This window comes from Lytechinus variegatus, chromosome 5 (genome assembly GCF_018143015.1).
Source record: "Lytechinus variegatus isolate NC3 chromosome 5, Lvar_3.0, whole genome shotgun sequence".
NCBI classification, from domain to species: domain Eukaryota; kingdom Metazoa; phylum Echinodermata; class Echinoidea; order Temnopleuroida; family Toxopneustidae; genus Lytechinus; species Lytechinus variegatus.
In genome coordinates, this window is record NC_054744.1 from 2,820,081 (window position 1) to 2,836,633 (window position 16,553).

General features: G+C 36.2%; 1 protein-coding gene across 1 annotated transcript in view; it reads left to right on the forward strand.

The window, feature by feature from the left end:
* Positions 1-4,116: 4,116 nt before the first annotated feature.
* Positions 4,117-16,553, forward strand: part of LOC121415064 (putative glucose-6-phosphate 1-epimerase) — a 30,006-nt gene continuing 17,569 nt past the window's right edge. The window contains exons 1-5 of the mRNA XM_041608146.1: positions 4,117-4,554; positions 7,984-8,035; positions 8,410-8,468; positions 10,915-10,994; positions 12,487-12,560. Of these exons, the coding sequence (XP_041464080.1) occupies positions 4,464-4,554; positions 7,984-8,035; positions 8,410-8,468; positions 10,915-10,994; positions 12,487-12,560 (356 nt within the window). The 5' untranslated portion in view covers positions 4,117-4,463. The remainder of the gene's footprint in view (positions 4,555-7,983; positions 8,036-8,409; positions 8,469-10,914; positions 10,995-12,486; positions 12,561-16,553) is intronic.

The window sequence follows — 16,553 nt, forward strand, 5'->3', positions numbered from 1 at the left end:
TGAACTTTATGAAATCATAAACTCTAAGCTGGAAAACAATCACAATGAAGATCGCCAACACAGGCACACGTGGGACAGTGTATATTATATTGCAGGAATAAAGACCCGACGGAAGTGCCGAAATCCGTGCTTATTTTGCTTATTTCTCAGCAATTACACAATTTCTTCCAGAATCCCTCGGCACATATTTTTTATTCATATAAACAGACACTTGGGTGGTCATTAAATTGGATTTTGTAAAAAGTCATTTTGATGTTGTTACCACAACTGGAATTTATCTTTAAAGGTGACTCGAAGTCACACCTAACTCTCTGTGAATTACCCTCCAGGTGGATGTTTCTGTAAGTTATGATTGACTTAACGAACGAATGTTAACCTTTTTGTATGATACAAATCAAATACCATTAAAATTTGGTGTACTACCATTTACCACGAGAAAGGGTCACCTTTCATGTGTCTTAAAGTCTTGCAAAAAATTATGAAACTGCCCCAAGCCTTTGGTTCATTAGTATGGTCAATAGAAAAAAAGTATAAATGAATTGTGTATACTATTCAAATGAGACTTTTCACAGCAATCAATTATTAAGTCTGGTAAGCAAAAGATTTACCAGAACAATTATCATACCATCATTCTATGATTGATTCGATTTGGTTTAAAACAGAGTTACATGGATGATATTCGTTGCCCAGACGCCTTGATATTGATCACTATGTCCAATCAGTCGTAGAAATCAACTTTAAGATCAATCTCTAAGCTTTCTGTTATGTTTTTTTAATTCCCTGTTAGATCTTAATTGTATACTTCACGTGAGATTTTATTTCTCCATTTTATTGTCATGAGAATATTTGATTGTCAGTCATAATGGTTTTACTTCTACTGCCAAATATCCGTTTTATTTTATTACCCTTTTATAGCTCACTACTTGTAGTTGTTAAGAGCTTGAAATGAACGTTAAATTCCTAAAGAGAGAAAATTTGTATTTTTTCATCCTCCTATTTTACAAGATATTGATTTATTTTTTTTTTTTCTTCAGATTTCCTTATTTTTAATATGTATTGAACCCCTTATCATCTAAAAATATGCATGCTTTTATCACATGGTGCTAAATTTACTTGTTACGGAGGAAATGGCATTAATGAGCTTGCTGTTTTTAATTAATTAGTTCACTGTTTATGTTGATCAATTTACATAAAAGTTGGCTCATTAGTACTGTAACTTTAATACCAAGCCTGAATTTAGCCATCTGTGGCAAAAGCATGCATTCATTTTGAAATAGTTTTTTTTCAGTATATGCACTGAATTAAGTGTAATTAATGATGAAATCTGCATAGACCAAGGTTTGGAACAATAGATTCAATACCACCTTTATGAATTCAGGCCAATGAGATCGGTGGATTCACAGTCCGGTACGCCACCTATCGGTTACAACGGACAGGCCGATATTTTCACAATGCCTCATGGGAAAAATTTGACGTCAAAATTATATGCTGTGTGGTGCGCGCTGCTCGCAAGCGATAATGCTGCGCTTGCTGGCACGGCTCGGCGTTCTTGCATAAACTGTTGACCAGTTGAGTACATTTTTAGCTCGCCGACCCACATTCACCGGAAAAAAGCTCATTCCGCCATGTTTAAAAGGCAGACTAGGCAGCGCCATGGATGGTAAACACACACAGTCACATTACAGTAAATCTACACTAGCACTGTGTGCTGCCTGTGCCTGCAATAGTGACCCTGAAGTTAGAAATTGGCCTTGCGCAACCGATGGGTGGTGCGCCGTATTGTGAATCCACAGAAGGGTTGGTCAGTTCTTATAAATAGATCTTTTCAAAATAATGCTGAATGCCTGGAATGTAAGGTTTGAGGCATGCAAATGTGTTAGATGGTTATTAAGTAAAAGACCACTCTGTCTTGACATTTTATTTATTTTATTCCAAGCAGACTAAACTTCTAATCATGATGTTCTTTGAAGTGTAATATTAAATGGCAACTCCCGGTAGTAATATCGAAACTTTTTTTAGTTCGAATATTAAGAAATTAATAGGATGTGCATTTAATGAGGGGAAAACAAATATCATTTGGGGAAAAGACTATCATAAGATCTTGAGCACTTTATTAAAAATCTTTGAGGCAGGCTCCTTTTCATCACTATCCACCATATTTTATCATGGACAAAACAATTACAAATGTACAATGGCAGCTATTAAATGTTTAGTGTTTTTAAAGCGGAATTACTACAGAAAGGCACTTTACCAAATGACGTGTCTTTAAGCAGTAATTTTATTTGAAAGTGCTTAGAATCTTTAACAGTGGCTCTCTCTGCATTCCACGTTACTTTGTCTATGAGGATTAGTGGTAAAAAAAGACCCTTGCAAGATGTCTGCATGAATGACTTCACTCAGAGGTTTTTTTAAGGTGCCTTTAAATGGGAATTACCCTATCTTTTTATTTTTATGCTTTATTTCTGAAGGAGTACATATATAGATTAAAAATGTTTCCTTATTAAACAGTGTGAAGCTTCTCTGGGTTATAAAATCATAGTTTATATGCAATTAAAGTGAGGGTTGTTCCAGAATATCTAATAACTTGCCAGACATAGCAACAGGTGATGTCTATAATGGAATTCATTGTATTTCAAATATTTTCATTTGTTTTATTTGTTCAAGGTTTCATAGCTTCATTCCTCAAATCAAATAAACTTCCAAGCGGAGTCTCTGGTTGCACCGATATATGTAAGCCTGACTTTGTGCAAGTGTAAACCCACAAAACAGTAACACAAATTTCACTGGGAATTCAATGGAAGTCAAATTAAAAAGAAATAAGCTGTGAACCCTTCAGAGCTAAATAGTTTGACCATACAGTAGTATGATCACATTTAACCTCTTTGCTTATATTTTCATCAAGAATGAATTTTTTTTTTATTTTTAACACTTATCTATATGAGCTTTATATGACAATCCTATAAATGTATTCACAGGAGCTCAGATATATGTTGAGAAAGGAAGGGTGTTGTTGCATGACAAAAGATAAAAGGAAAATGACATGCTAAAGGATACACCCCAAGCTGATTCATTTCTTGGTGACCAAAAGAAAGTAAAGCATTCAAATGATGTCTTAGAATGTGGCTGTATCGTAAATAGTGTTTCAAAAGACAATTTATTCATCTTGTGTGTCTGAACTGAAATGATACATGCATACAACAAAATAACACAAGATGAGTAAGCATTTTATTGTTTTACCAAAGTTTATGATCTTTCTTGTTCAAATAAATACTACATTTCTTTTTGCATATGTTTAATTTTGTGTTTCTTTTTTTCTCCTGTTTTAATCATAATGGCAATTATGATAGTTAATAGTACTCTTACAGGGCCGGATCCAGGATTTTCCAAAAGGGGGGACACATTTTTTCAGAGGAAAACTTTGAAAAGCAAAAAAAAAGGTTTTTAACCAAAATATAGAAGGATATTTCTCCTCAAAAAAAAAAAGTCTTCACTTTCTGGGGGGGGGGGGCAAACTTCTCTTAATGGCATTTTTCATGAAAAATTTTAATTTTGCTTCTCAATAGGGGGGGCACGGGCCGGCTGCCCTTCCCTGGATCTGCTGGTATTATGTTTTTAGTGGCTGGGGGTGGGAGTTAAAAATATTTACTGAAGGGTAATCCCATTCCACCTTTTTGTATGTCCCATTTTTCACAATTCTTGCTTCACTTCATAAACTGTCATGGTCATTTGACAGCATTACAGACTGTCAAAAGAACCAGAGTTCAGAGACAGAAAATTTCATGAAGGTCCCACAGGGTCGGACATACATATTTTATGGAATTGCCCAGAATGAAATTTTTGAACTTAAAAAGGCTATATAGTGAATGCCCTCGCCACACTGATGGAAAATGAAATATTTTTGTTCATATCATTTTCAAGATCAGTGAATGAGGCTGTTACCAACTAATTGTGTTTTATGCCCATTTTTTTCATAATGAGGCATTTTTTTTCCTCAAAACTAGCTCACCAACTAATACTTTGCTAATTTTCTTTCTTACAATAAACTTGAGGTCTTTCAGATCTTCTTGCGAGGATTGCAGCTGATAAACAAGGCAGTCGGCAATCGGCGAAGTAGAAAGTTTGGACATGAGTAGACTAGTATGTGTGCAATAACAGAAGTGGGCGTGGGCAAAAAGGACGATAAACACAGTAGCACTATCCCAGGAATAATGTGCAGGGGCGCAACCCGGTGCATATATCGGCGTGTATATTCGGATACTGCCGCAGCCCGCAGCCTTTTTTTCATGCACGGCTGTACTGTTTCGATGTCCGGAGGCATTGGATTCTAAAGAATAAAGTGCTTTCAAAAGAACTTCCGCATGTTTTATGCTACTGTGTTGGTGCTTTGTGTTATCAAGCTTTGATATTAGGTGGTTTCTAATCGCGGGAATACAAGAGAAGAGATTTCCTTGCTTCAGGAAAAAATGGCTGCCTTGAAAGTTCCGAAGGATGAGCGCCAGGAACAGGTGGTATTGGCTCGGCAGTTGGAGTCGGCTGCTACCGTTCAGCTACACGGTAAGTGATCCTTATATATTTGTGCTGGATTTGGAAGAAATTCTATGAACAAAATTCTCGTTGATTGTGTACTGCAAAGTCTGCAAGTACTGTTGGCAGTCAATATAAATCATGAAAAAATGACAATGAAAAATTACTTTATGACAATGAGGGCTTGGGGGGGGGGGGCAGTGTATTGGTGTACACATGCGTGACCAAATATTTCCAAACTGTTTGTGTGTGCAAAATAACTCCCTAAACAATTTTTTTCGTGGGCTTTACACATTTCAGCCCCCAAACAAGTTGTCACCAGAAAATGACCACGGGGAAAAAGCTTGGGGGAAAACCTACCCTAGGCCTAGACACGTTTGACCAAGGAGGTGATATCTCCTTGGTTTGACCCTGCGATTGACCATGTACTGACCACCCATTCAGTTAACATGCAAGGTTATGATAAATTCCACTGACCAGTCTTTTAAATCACCCTTTAAGAAAAAAACCCTGTGTTTTTGATACCTTTAATGAGTGCATGCGTGGCCCACGTCCAAAACTGAAAAAAAAATCCCTTTTAACACGTTTTTTGGTCACGTATGTATACATGCAGTGCATATTTGACTGCCCCCCCCCCCGGAACGAGGGTCTTAATTGATTAGAGAAGAATAATAGGAGGAGGAGGACTTTGTCTTTGATATATGTTTTATGGAAGTACGTCAGACTCCAGAGTCAGAGAACCAACAAAGACATGCTTCATAACTAGCCAAACATCATGTACTAGTTAGTTAGTAAATTAATTAATAGAAAAATTTTAGGAAAAGGAGACTTAATTTGTAACATCCATGGATTTTATAAAAATGTATCGACCAGCTCATGCATGCACACAAAGGGTTGTGTACTACCTTATGTACATTAGTTGCATGCACAAGCTTACTAGCTAGGTTGTAATGAATTAGGAATGTCATCTATTCAATAGTCTAGTCACTCCCATCCTGTGTGATATATAGTTATTAACAGCTAGCTTTACCATCTGATGAGCTGCGAGGGGTCGATATGTACCGGTATGCCTATAGGCCTGTAGAATAGATAGACATTTGGCCACTTTATTTGTTTTAGTTATAAGTAATAATAATAATAATCATTTTATATACCACAAATTCACAAATTTCCTCTAATGGTGTAGCCATTAATTAGTAGCCATGGTTGATTACATCACATATACAAAAAATTTTCCTTTTTTTCAAATCAACTTTTTTTAAAAATGAATACTTCAACACGTATCATGAAAAAATACTTTTTGTTAAAAAAAATCATATTAAACAACCCTTTTTACTCATCAAATTTATGATTCCTTTTATGACGTTGGCATCTGTGACGATATGTACGAAAATGAGACAAATGAAATCATTTATTTCCACAACATTATTAAAAAGAAATCATTGCAAACAAATATTTGAAAATTTTTTCAAGAAGCATCCCATAGCATCAGATTTTTTGTTCTCTCCTACATTTTAATTTTGTTGCATTCAGCCCCAAATGGACACTGTAGCTCATTTCTTTTATGGAGAATTAAAGAATAACAGAATTAGGAAAGGTATTTCCCCTTATTCCTATTTTAAATGGATGAAACATGACAGTCTGTCCTCTGCCTTTAGTTCCCAAACTGAATCATTAATATGAATCTACAGTATGTCTGGACTCTATTGTGTGCTTGGAAATTAAATTAGATATGTTGAATATTAAGGAAAATGACAGGAATAAGAGGGGGGGGGGGCGCACCCCCGATCTGCCCTGGGCACAAGTTTGATCTAAGCCAGACAGAGTCTATGAATAAAAAGTAAAGTTCTCTCTCTTTCTTTATTGGGTTTATGTAACATCTTCCTGTTCAGTTCCTATTGCCAAAATATTGCAGATTTCCTGTTTATCAGACTTTGTACGTTATTCTTAGAAAATGATTTACCAAATTACCACCCTACCAATAAACAAATGATTCTAGCCTTTTACCCTTGATTCAATAATTGTTTAAAACATTTTTTTACCAATAATTTATGTTTTGTTTATGTCTATATGAAATTTTGATTGTGTAGTATAAACTACTATAGGCCTATGAGTTGATTTGCTTTTTAGAGGAATAAATGAGAATGTCACAATAAAAAAGATATATATTTTATCATGTGAATATGGTGCCAATTGGTCAATATATTTCTTTAGAATGCTCATAAGTATTTATAGAAGTGATGTTAGAAATTATCTTCAATATTTTTTAATGGAAATCATAAAAATATCATAAAAATTCAGTGATATATCTCTAGTGTAAGGGATATTTGATAATTCACTTATTTTACTTAAGAAAATTAAAATGTTTTCCAAAGATCTTGAGAAGTTGCTTCTTTTGGGTTGTTATGGTTATTCTGTAAGCTAGTGCTTTATTAAAAATCAAGGCAATTTCCACCTTGACACCGCATAAGTGTGAGGAATTATAGAAGTCAAGATATTCCTGTGTTTATTATGTTTCAGTTGTTATTTCCTTGAAGTGTGTTACAGCAGCCTCTCATTACATGCCCCATTGCCCCTCGGAGACAGACTGATTAAGAATTGACAGGACCCATAAATCATTTAACATGCTATCCTCAACCCCTTGCACATTTTTTTTGGCTCAATGACATTGGTATCCAACCAGTACATGCAAAGGTCATTTCAGTTCGTGTAGATTGACAACAACATCAGTTATAATGTAGTCTGATTATCAGACCAAAGCAGAGATGGGATGAATGGTTAGATGGTTGGTTGGATGGATGGATGGATAGATAGATAGATGGATAGATGGATGGATGGATGGCTGGCTGGCTGGCTGGCTGGCTGGTTGGTTGGATGGATGGATGGATGGATGGAAGGAAGGAAGGATGGATGGATGGGTGGATGGTGGGTGGATGGATGGATGGATGGAAGAAAGGATGGATGGATGGATAGATGGATGGTTGGATGGATGGATGGTTGGATGGATGGATGGGTGGTTGGATGGATGGATGGGTGGTTGGTTGGTTGATTGGATAAATGGATGGGTGGATGGTGGGTGGATGGATGGTTAGATTCTTGGATGGATGGAAGGATGGAAGGAAGAATGGATGAATATAATTAATGGATGGATGTTTTGAATGGATGGATGGATGAATTGAAAAATGAATGAATGGATGGATAGATGAATAAATGAATAAATGGATGGATGGATTGTTGGATGGATGGATTGTTGGATGGATGGATGACTGGCTGGCTGGATTGATGGATGGGTGGAAGGTTGGATGATTGTTCAACTCACACTCAACACAACTTAACTAGTGTTTCAACATTTAGTTTACCTTGGGTTTGGTTTACAGTTTTTTTTTCATTTGTCTTCATTGGATATTATCCATGCAAATAATCTTTTCTTATTTATATTTTCTTCTTAATTTCTCACAGGAGCTACTGTGACATCACTTTCATTGAATGGATGTGATAGATTATTTTTAAGGTAAGTTACAAAGGATTTTTTTTTATTAATTCCTTTTTATTTTGCAGGAACTTTTCAATATTTAGGCATTTTCATATGACTGTGCTTTATAACTTTTCCTGAAATGTAAATCATACCAACATCCTATATCAGATTTATTTTTCGCCCCTAGGTAATGTTTGTTAATCTGTCCAAGAAATTCTAGGTAGGAATGTGCTTTCTTTGCATGATAACAAAGTTGTCACAGATATTTGTTCAGCTCATGCATCGATGGCTATTTATTAAATTAACTATAGCATTTATTTTCAACTCATTCAGAATAAATTTTATTTGAACTTTGTTATACCTGATGAAATGAATGAACAATTATTATTTTTGTTCTGTCTTCTTTTCAGTGAGAAAGCAGTGTTTAATAACAAGAAAGCAATCAGGGGTGGTATTCCAGTCATCTTTCGTAAGTAAATTTATTTAAATTTTGTTTAACCAAATATATTATTTTCACCCATGCATCCATGATAGACAATATCCTAACATGCCAAAAATTAAATGTAAACAGAAAAAAATATATGTTATAGGTCATTACAATATTTCAGAATCACTTTTCCAGGCCCAATTTCCAGACAAGTAAAAGAAAAATCATCCCAAAGGAGAAAATAGTATTAATACATGGGGGGGGGGGAGGACTAGATAGACTTCTATGGACTTTTACTAAATTATATAAGGGGATCTGTGGCTGCTTTTATTTGTCCTTTTTATTGATCTTCTGGACAAATTTCTAAATCACATTTTGCAATTTGAGAAATATTCAATTTGCTTTGCCAAAAAAGAGGAAATATGTGCTGTCTTCACATAGATCATTAATTTAATTTCATTTAGATAATTATACAGTTCAGGTCAGTTGTCAGGCTGTGCTGTTATTAAATTTTTGTCAAAGAAAGAGAAATCACCTTGCCATGACATTGACAGTATACTTGCTGGTAAGGTGAAGCATGTCATCATTGATAAACTCCTGCAGTGAGGCACCTGTAAAAGTCCACAATGACATTAGGTCCCTTTAGACCGACTTCACCATAAAATATCAAAGAAATTTACAAGAGCTTGCTCAGGCCTCAAAATACCCAGTAAATGGTAAACGGTGGTGATTTTTTCCCGAATTGCTAAGAAAGCATGAATGTTTGTGAGCAAGCAACCAACAAGAGGACCGATGGCTTAATGTTCTCTCAGATGGACCTAGTACTGAGGATTAATGCCTTTCTCAATAATCATTTTCTGCATTCATACCCACCTGAACCAGATGGGGGGGGGGGGGTTCTTGAAGTTATAAGTACTGTACGTACAGTATGTTTTGAGTATAGCAGCTAGACGTGATGTGTGATGTGAAATCATCAGCTCAGCAAGCTGGCAACCCAAGGGCCTTAGAGTACTCCATGGCCAGCATACTCACTTGGATAAAAAAAAAAACTTTTCATAATTTGCTTTCACACTGAGAGAATACCCATTACCTTGGAAAAATATCAGCTAAAGTTGACATAATTTTGTAGTCTATGATTTAGCAGATATTTCCTTTGTGGAATACAGTAGAATAAAACTTTTTTTTCACAGGTCAATGAGGAGAAAATTAGAATAATTTGTATTTCATATAGTAAAATACAAAAGAAATGGTCAGTGGATGATGACGTCATCAGTCCTCTCATTTGCATACCGACCAGGATGCGCATATCTTTTGTGAAATTAAGCATAACTTTAAAATGTCATAACTTTCTTAATATTTTATATCCAAGTGTGATGAAATTTTATCTGTTTATTCACATCAACTTTTTGTTGGGGTGGACTTGTCCTTTAATAACATCTTCTAAGCCGAATTTCACCAAAGTCAAACAGATTTCTCTGGTTTCAAGACATTCGACTTTGGCCGAGTCATCTGTATCACAAGTAAATTTCATTCACACTGCAAAAAAACCCTGGTATTTTTTAGTATTCAGTCAGTTTGAAAGCATCCATCTTGAGCAGGGACAGTAGGACATCCATGCTGGGCGGTGTAGATGGGCACATGTGGGTTGTTGGTATGACTAGTGATGATAATGCCAGATTTAATTGACCTAACCTTGTAAGCCAAAGTGGTATGCACACTTCAATCTCCAGGACTCATCACACATTGCAAGTAACTGTTGATGCAGAAAAGAAGACATCATGGTGTAGTTGATCGACGTTACAATAAAGCGATAAATGTCATCCAAGAATCATTGTATTTAAGTTTCATAAGTGGCATTAATGCATTATTGTCAGTATTATAGAATTATCATTTGAATAAATCAAAGATGAAATACAGTTGGGATATGCCCCCCTCCCCCAACAAATATATTTTTTGTACTACAGCCTATGGAAGCTTGAAGGCCTCCTCATCCCCATGGCCATGACAAAAAATCTCAATTAGTCAGAGCTCATGAGTGAAACCATTAATAGGTCCATGGTGAAACCATAATAGCTCTATGGTGAAACAAACACCAAAAAATTTGTATTTTGTAACAGGATTCTTCAAAAATCTTTAGAACACAATAGAGATCTTGGTCATTATATAACGTCATGTTTAAATAAGTAGCCTGCTTCTGCCTTGAAATGACAGGGAATCAACGTTTGAAAAATCGCTTTGGTGGTATCCTGCAGTAACCATGTCTTGTGTTGGCCTTATGAAATTTGTGATTCTAGATTTTAGAAAATGGCTTTTTAATTGGGATATGAGAGTTTAGCTCTTTGTGTATTTGATTTTTAGCTTATTTTTCAGTTCTTTTTAAAAAATGTCCCCTTCATGTTTTTAACTGTTATTATTTGTCACCACTCACAGCCCTGCTTTGAAAAATATTTCTATGGTCATATTTATTTTTTCTTCATTGCTACCCTAGCTCAATTTGGTCCATGGGATAAAGGAGCTCAGCATGGCTTTGCAAGGATAACACCATGGGTCCTCACTGACAAGCAAACAGTAAGTGGTCAAAATATAACTTTCTCCCACAAGTTCACAATTTAGATATACATGTATTTGTAGCAGAAAAAAACTATTTTATACAATTGGTATACAAATTTTATAAAAAATACAAAATTTGTATGAAAGTTCATGTGTGTTGTTAGAAGATATTGATCAATTCAACTTTCTTTCTTTTCATGCTCCAAAATCTTCCTTGAAATTTTTTGCTATCCATTGCCGCTTATCAATGATGTGAGCCGATCTGACACAACAATGAATGATAATGCTGTAGACATTCAGTAGCTTGTATGATAATTGTACTTTCACCAGTGCTGTTTATCATTGACAATGCTGTAAAGGATACCAATGTACATATATGTCAGTCATCACTCAGACTTCAAGTAAGGACAGAATAATGCCAGTGTCTGTGATACAAGTGTTCATTCCATATTTTTTAATTTTTTATTTGTATTCTCAATTTTACATTATTTTTATTTTTTGTATAGAAAATAAAACATGTAAAATTTTCTTTTCGTAAATTTGGTGTGGATATCTCTGGAAAGATCATGTCACTTTATCCAGAAATAGATTAAAAATGTATTTAAGATGAAACGGCTTACTTCTGTTTTTGTGAATTGACAATTACACTTTACATCTATTCAGCCCCAAAATAATTGATCAGAAAGAAGATGAGTGATGAAAAAAAAACCCCAAATTATATATAAGTGATCATTTTATTTCAAAACAGACTTTCAAATCTTTATTATGTCCCTATATTTAATTGATTAGAAATTCAAAGCTCTCTTTATCTGATGGATTTGACCAAACCTTCTAAATTTTTTCCTTTTCTGGAAACCAACTTATCGATCATGAGGGTGAATTTCCCCTTTAAGTATTGAACTTGAAAACACTGGGTACATACATGGAAGGAAGGGAGCAAATATTTGTTTGAGGGTGTCATGTCTCTACCAGCTGTTGGAATTGCTCTTTCAAGATACAGATAGCTGGACATGCAGATAGGAGATGAATTCAAGAGTTTATTGGAAGATAGCCTCCAATTATCCTGATTTGGGCAGTATGTAATGAATGTGACCATATGACCTTCATGTACATGCATGATAGCACATGCTGTTCTGTAAAATGAATAGAGCATGTAAAGGTAGAAAAAAAGAAGAGCTGTGAAATCATTCTGATTCCAGTGAAAACATAGCTATCTTTACTACATATACAGTGTATAATGTATTTATAAACGTTAATCTGATTATTTTGGTAGGAATAAAGTCAGTGTTAGTGATTTACTTGGTGATTACTTTGAAATACCCATATTAAAATCATCATACTCTTATTTTCTTTTATTTTTTTTTCAAAAAAATGAATGATGCAGTTAACAACAATAATCTTTTCAATATCATCTTCCTATCCTCTTTCTTGCTTACTATTGCTTAATAACCAAATATTTATTTTTGCAATTCAACCCCTCCCCTCTCTCTGTCTCTGCTTCCCTATAAAGGATCCTAAAAAGGAAGTGCTTTGTACATTCGAGCTGGAGGATAATCTAGAAACAAGGAGTATATGGAATCATAAGTAAGTAAGAATAAAAACAAAATAGCATTACTTTTGTAAGATGTAAAATACACATGTTTTTAATAGGCCTGAGTCGTACTGGTTGCTTCATTGCCTACCCGATGCTAGTCTGCAGGTACAGACCTTTGTTTTTCACCTAGTGTTTAATGCATAGTCTGAATTAGTGAGACTATGTTCACTCATATTCTGGGACTGCTACTTATTTATAATGATATTGATAATGATAATAAATAATATATCAATTTATATAGTGCAGTTGCTATGTGCATACATGTATACTCTACTGCACTTGATACCTGGTATCAAATTATTACCCCGGCTGTAGCTGAGCTGCCATATCAGTGCAAAGTGTCAAGGAATAAATCCTATATCGGTTGTCTGTGCACTTCACCTGGATTGAGTACAGCACAACGTAGGTTAAATTTCTTGTGGGAGGAAAACACCCCTTGGGTGGGATTTGAACCCACGTCCCTCTGATTTAAAGACAAGAGTCATAACCACTTGACCACTTGATATTCTCCTATTTGACAAAGACAAAGATTGGACTCCAGTCTTCACTCTGGACATGGGATGATTTGTTATTAAGTGTCAAATTCAGGTTTGTGCCTGCAAACTAGCTCATTGCTGATGATCACCTATGTACCAATGACATAAGGCCCCCATCTCACTAGGATGGCGATCATGGCGACCATGGCGACCATGGCGATCTGTCTAAATCCCGCAAAGCGTAGCAGAATCGTCCTCGAATTCTATTTTTAGCCTGCGAGGCGATTGCACTACAACTTCACTGCGACGGACCTGCGCTGAAGGCGATGGTAATACGCTGGTAGTACGACGCTGCCACTCTCTTGCCACGATTTGAGGCAGATGTGATGCGCTGCTTCTGCGATCAAAGCGACCGTACAACGAGGCCCATACGCTAATTAGGACCTCGGTACGGTGGTGCTACGAATGGAACGATTGTGTTACGTTCATGATGGGCTCTTGAAACGATTTCAAGCAATCGGCATATTGATCGCGGCACATGAGACATTTTTCAGTCGATTGCCAACCTCCGACCAAGATGGATGTCCAGAATTTGGTTGGACTTATACATCTTAGCATTATACAACAACTTCAATTAGAAGTTGAATACGAGGACCTGATACGAGGACAGTAGAAGGAGGTCGGAGGAGGCCAAAAAGATACTGGGTCCGATCCTGGCTGTCACTTAAGTCATAATATACAATATATATTAAAATTTCACTCAAAAGATGTCGATGAGCCTTAATAGTTAAGGGATGCATCCAGAATTTCATAAAAGAGCATACAAATGTTTTATATTTTGTTTATTTTTTTCCACAAAAGTTTGTCACTCAAAATTGTTAGGTAAATTCCTTTCACATTTGTTTTCAAGAAGTAGTCTACTGATGTGAGAGCCCTCATAAGGGGGGGGGGGGGGCACAATGCCAGAATCCCCATAAAGTGTACTTTCCCAATCAATACATCAGTGATCGAATCATTAAAATTTTAATATTGTTTACTGTCACTGTAGTTAGAATTCATTCTATTTTTAAAACATATTCAATTTATATATTTTTGCGGAGGTAACCCATTTCGTCATCAAGACATGCGAGCGTCTTTTTTTTCTCTCTTTCAAGCTGGCTCAGCAGTTAGATTTTTATCCTCCTACTATACCTCCTCCTCCTCTACCACCACCATAACCTCTTGTTCGCTTCCTCTTGGACCGCCGGCATAACAGATTGGGCAGCTTCCCTTTTTGGTCCTTTTTCTGGGAAGTATATTTGAAAACGTCGTGGTGTCGCCTCGTAATCTGTTGAAAATGTGATAATCCGCTACCATCGGCACGTTGTTTCATAGCAGCGCAGACGGTCGCTGCTCAATCGCTGGCCAGTCATCAGCGGCGCAGCAAAAGCGCAACGCGAATACCTGCAGCGGGCTGAGAACGTGTGCCACATGCCACCCAAAGGGAAAGCGTCGTGGTGGAAACGGTGTGAAGCGTGTCGAGCGCAAGGCAGTCGCCTCGTAAACGGAAGCAGCGTAGCAGAATTGTCTTGGGAACGGGCCTGAAAAACACGGGCGATCGGTGCCGCTTTTAATGCGCTTCTACTACGCTTTGTGCGTTGGAGCTTCGTTACAGCTACGAATATGTCGTTTGTAATACGCTCTTGACTCGATTATGATGCGCTTTAGCACCTCCGCGATCTCGCTACGTAAGTTTTGAACATGTTCAAAATTTTGTGGCGACCAGGAAGATGGTGGCGATCCTTGCCGCTTCAGAAAAGATCAAGGTACGACGGAGAAGATTGAAAAGATCAAGCCACGTTCAAGCTACGATATACCACGCTTTGTCGATTTTTGACGATCGCAGCGGAATCGCCATCTAGTGAGATGGGGGTATAAAGAAATACAAAAGAAAATCAAAAGCTTTGGCGATTAATTAAAAGAAACAACAGTTAAAAAACCATAGTTCTAATTCATATGTCATTCCTCTGTCTGTTCTTTTATGTATATATAGTTTATTTATTCAAAAAATTATTGTTATCTTAGGAGCCCATGGACAACAAGTTTCACTGCTCAGGGAATCTCTGGATTTCCAGCAATGAACATGTGTCACGTGGAAAGTGACTTTTTTTTTATTATTTAACTACTGCTGCTTGACACCAAATAAGGAATACGTAAAAACTGAGGTTTACAGTTATGAAAGATTTAATCAAAGCTCTTAAATCATTCTGTGGTTTCCTTTGATTTCTTTTACAATGAGTTACATGAAAATATACATGGATATGGATTATGGATAACAAAATATAACTTAACTTAAACGGTAATATCGTTGATGTGAGCCCCCATCACCATATCTGGTCTGACACGCCCCACTTGGCCCTGGTGGTCGGTCCAGTTCCTGGCCTCCGCAGGTTGCGATGTCTCTTCTCCACTCGGCCTCGGCCTCCGCAGACTGTGTTACCCCTCGATGAGTATAGCCCCCAGATAAGAGAGATGTGGCTTCAACGAATTAGTGGACGAGATCGAGCCCCCAATGATGACATGAAGTTTGACCAGTCATGTCGGTGGAGAACCGGCGGCAGCTGGGGTCGTTATCTCGTCACCGACGTAGTCCCTCAGTTATAACTTAGACTGCCTATACGAACATCTGTAGTCTATTCTGGCTTAGGTGGTTCTCCCTGAATTACTAAAATTGACCTCCTAATATACACTACCGTTACTAGGAATAACTGTACAATTTCTATAAAGTAATCCAAGGAATTTCAATAGCAGATGAGTGCATAAAGCAACACATTCTTATTAATAAAAGACTTCCTGTGCATTCTATACACTTACATTCATCAATGCTAGAGCACTCTTTGCTATGTATGACACCTGTATGAAAATTCTTACATAGAATAAAATATGACATCAACCTGGTACAAAGGGGGGGATCAAGCGTTTCCAATGCTTGCTTTTAAAATATTCAAAACAGTAAATATTTTAAACACATGTTTGAACTCTTCAAATGTATAATTAAATTTCTTTCCTGACAATATCCCCCACCTTAAGATAAAATTAAGGGAACCTGAATTATATCCATTAAAAGAAATTTAAAACAGAGTCTTCTTTAATAAGGTCAAATCTCTATCATTTTCCATGAAAACGTTAATATATCATAAAACGAATATTTCATTAACTATATACAGTGGTATATGTATAAATGCAAAGACATTTACAAGAGCTCATTTTCAATTAGCCATCTCAGTTTAAACAATATATATATTTTTTTTAGATAACAATGTAACCTTTACTGTCTAAATATCAATGTGTTTTGCAAACTGCTTTGAATTGAATTCTACAATATATGATAGTCTTGTAAAAGACCAATAAGAATTATCGAATTCAGCAAACTTCTTGAATGCACTTTTGTTTTAAATACAGTGCTATAAAACTGCATTGCTATTAATCAAAAATCATTAAACTGTCCTAAAGTTGTATTTTCTTAAC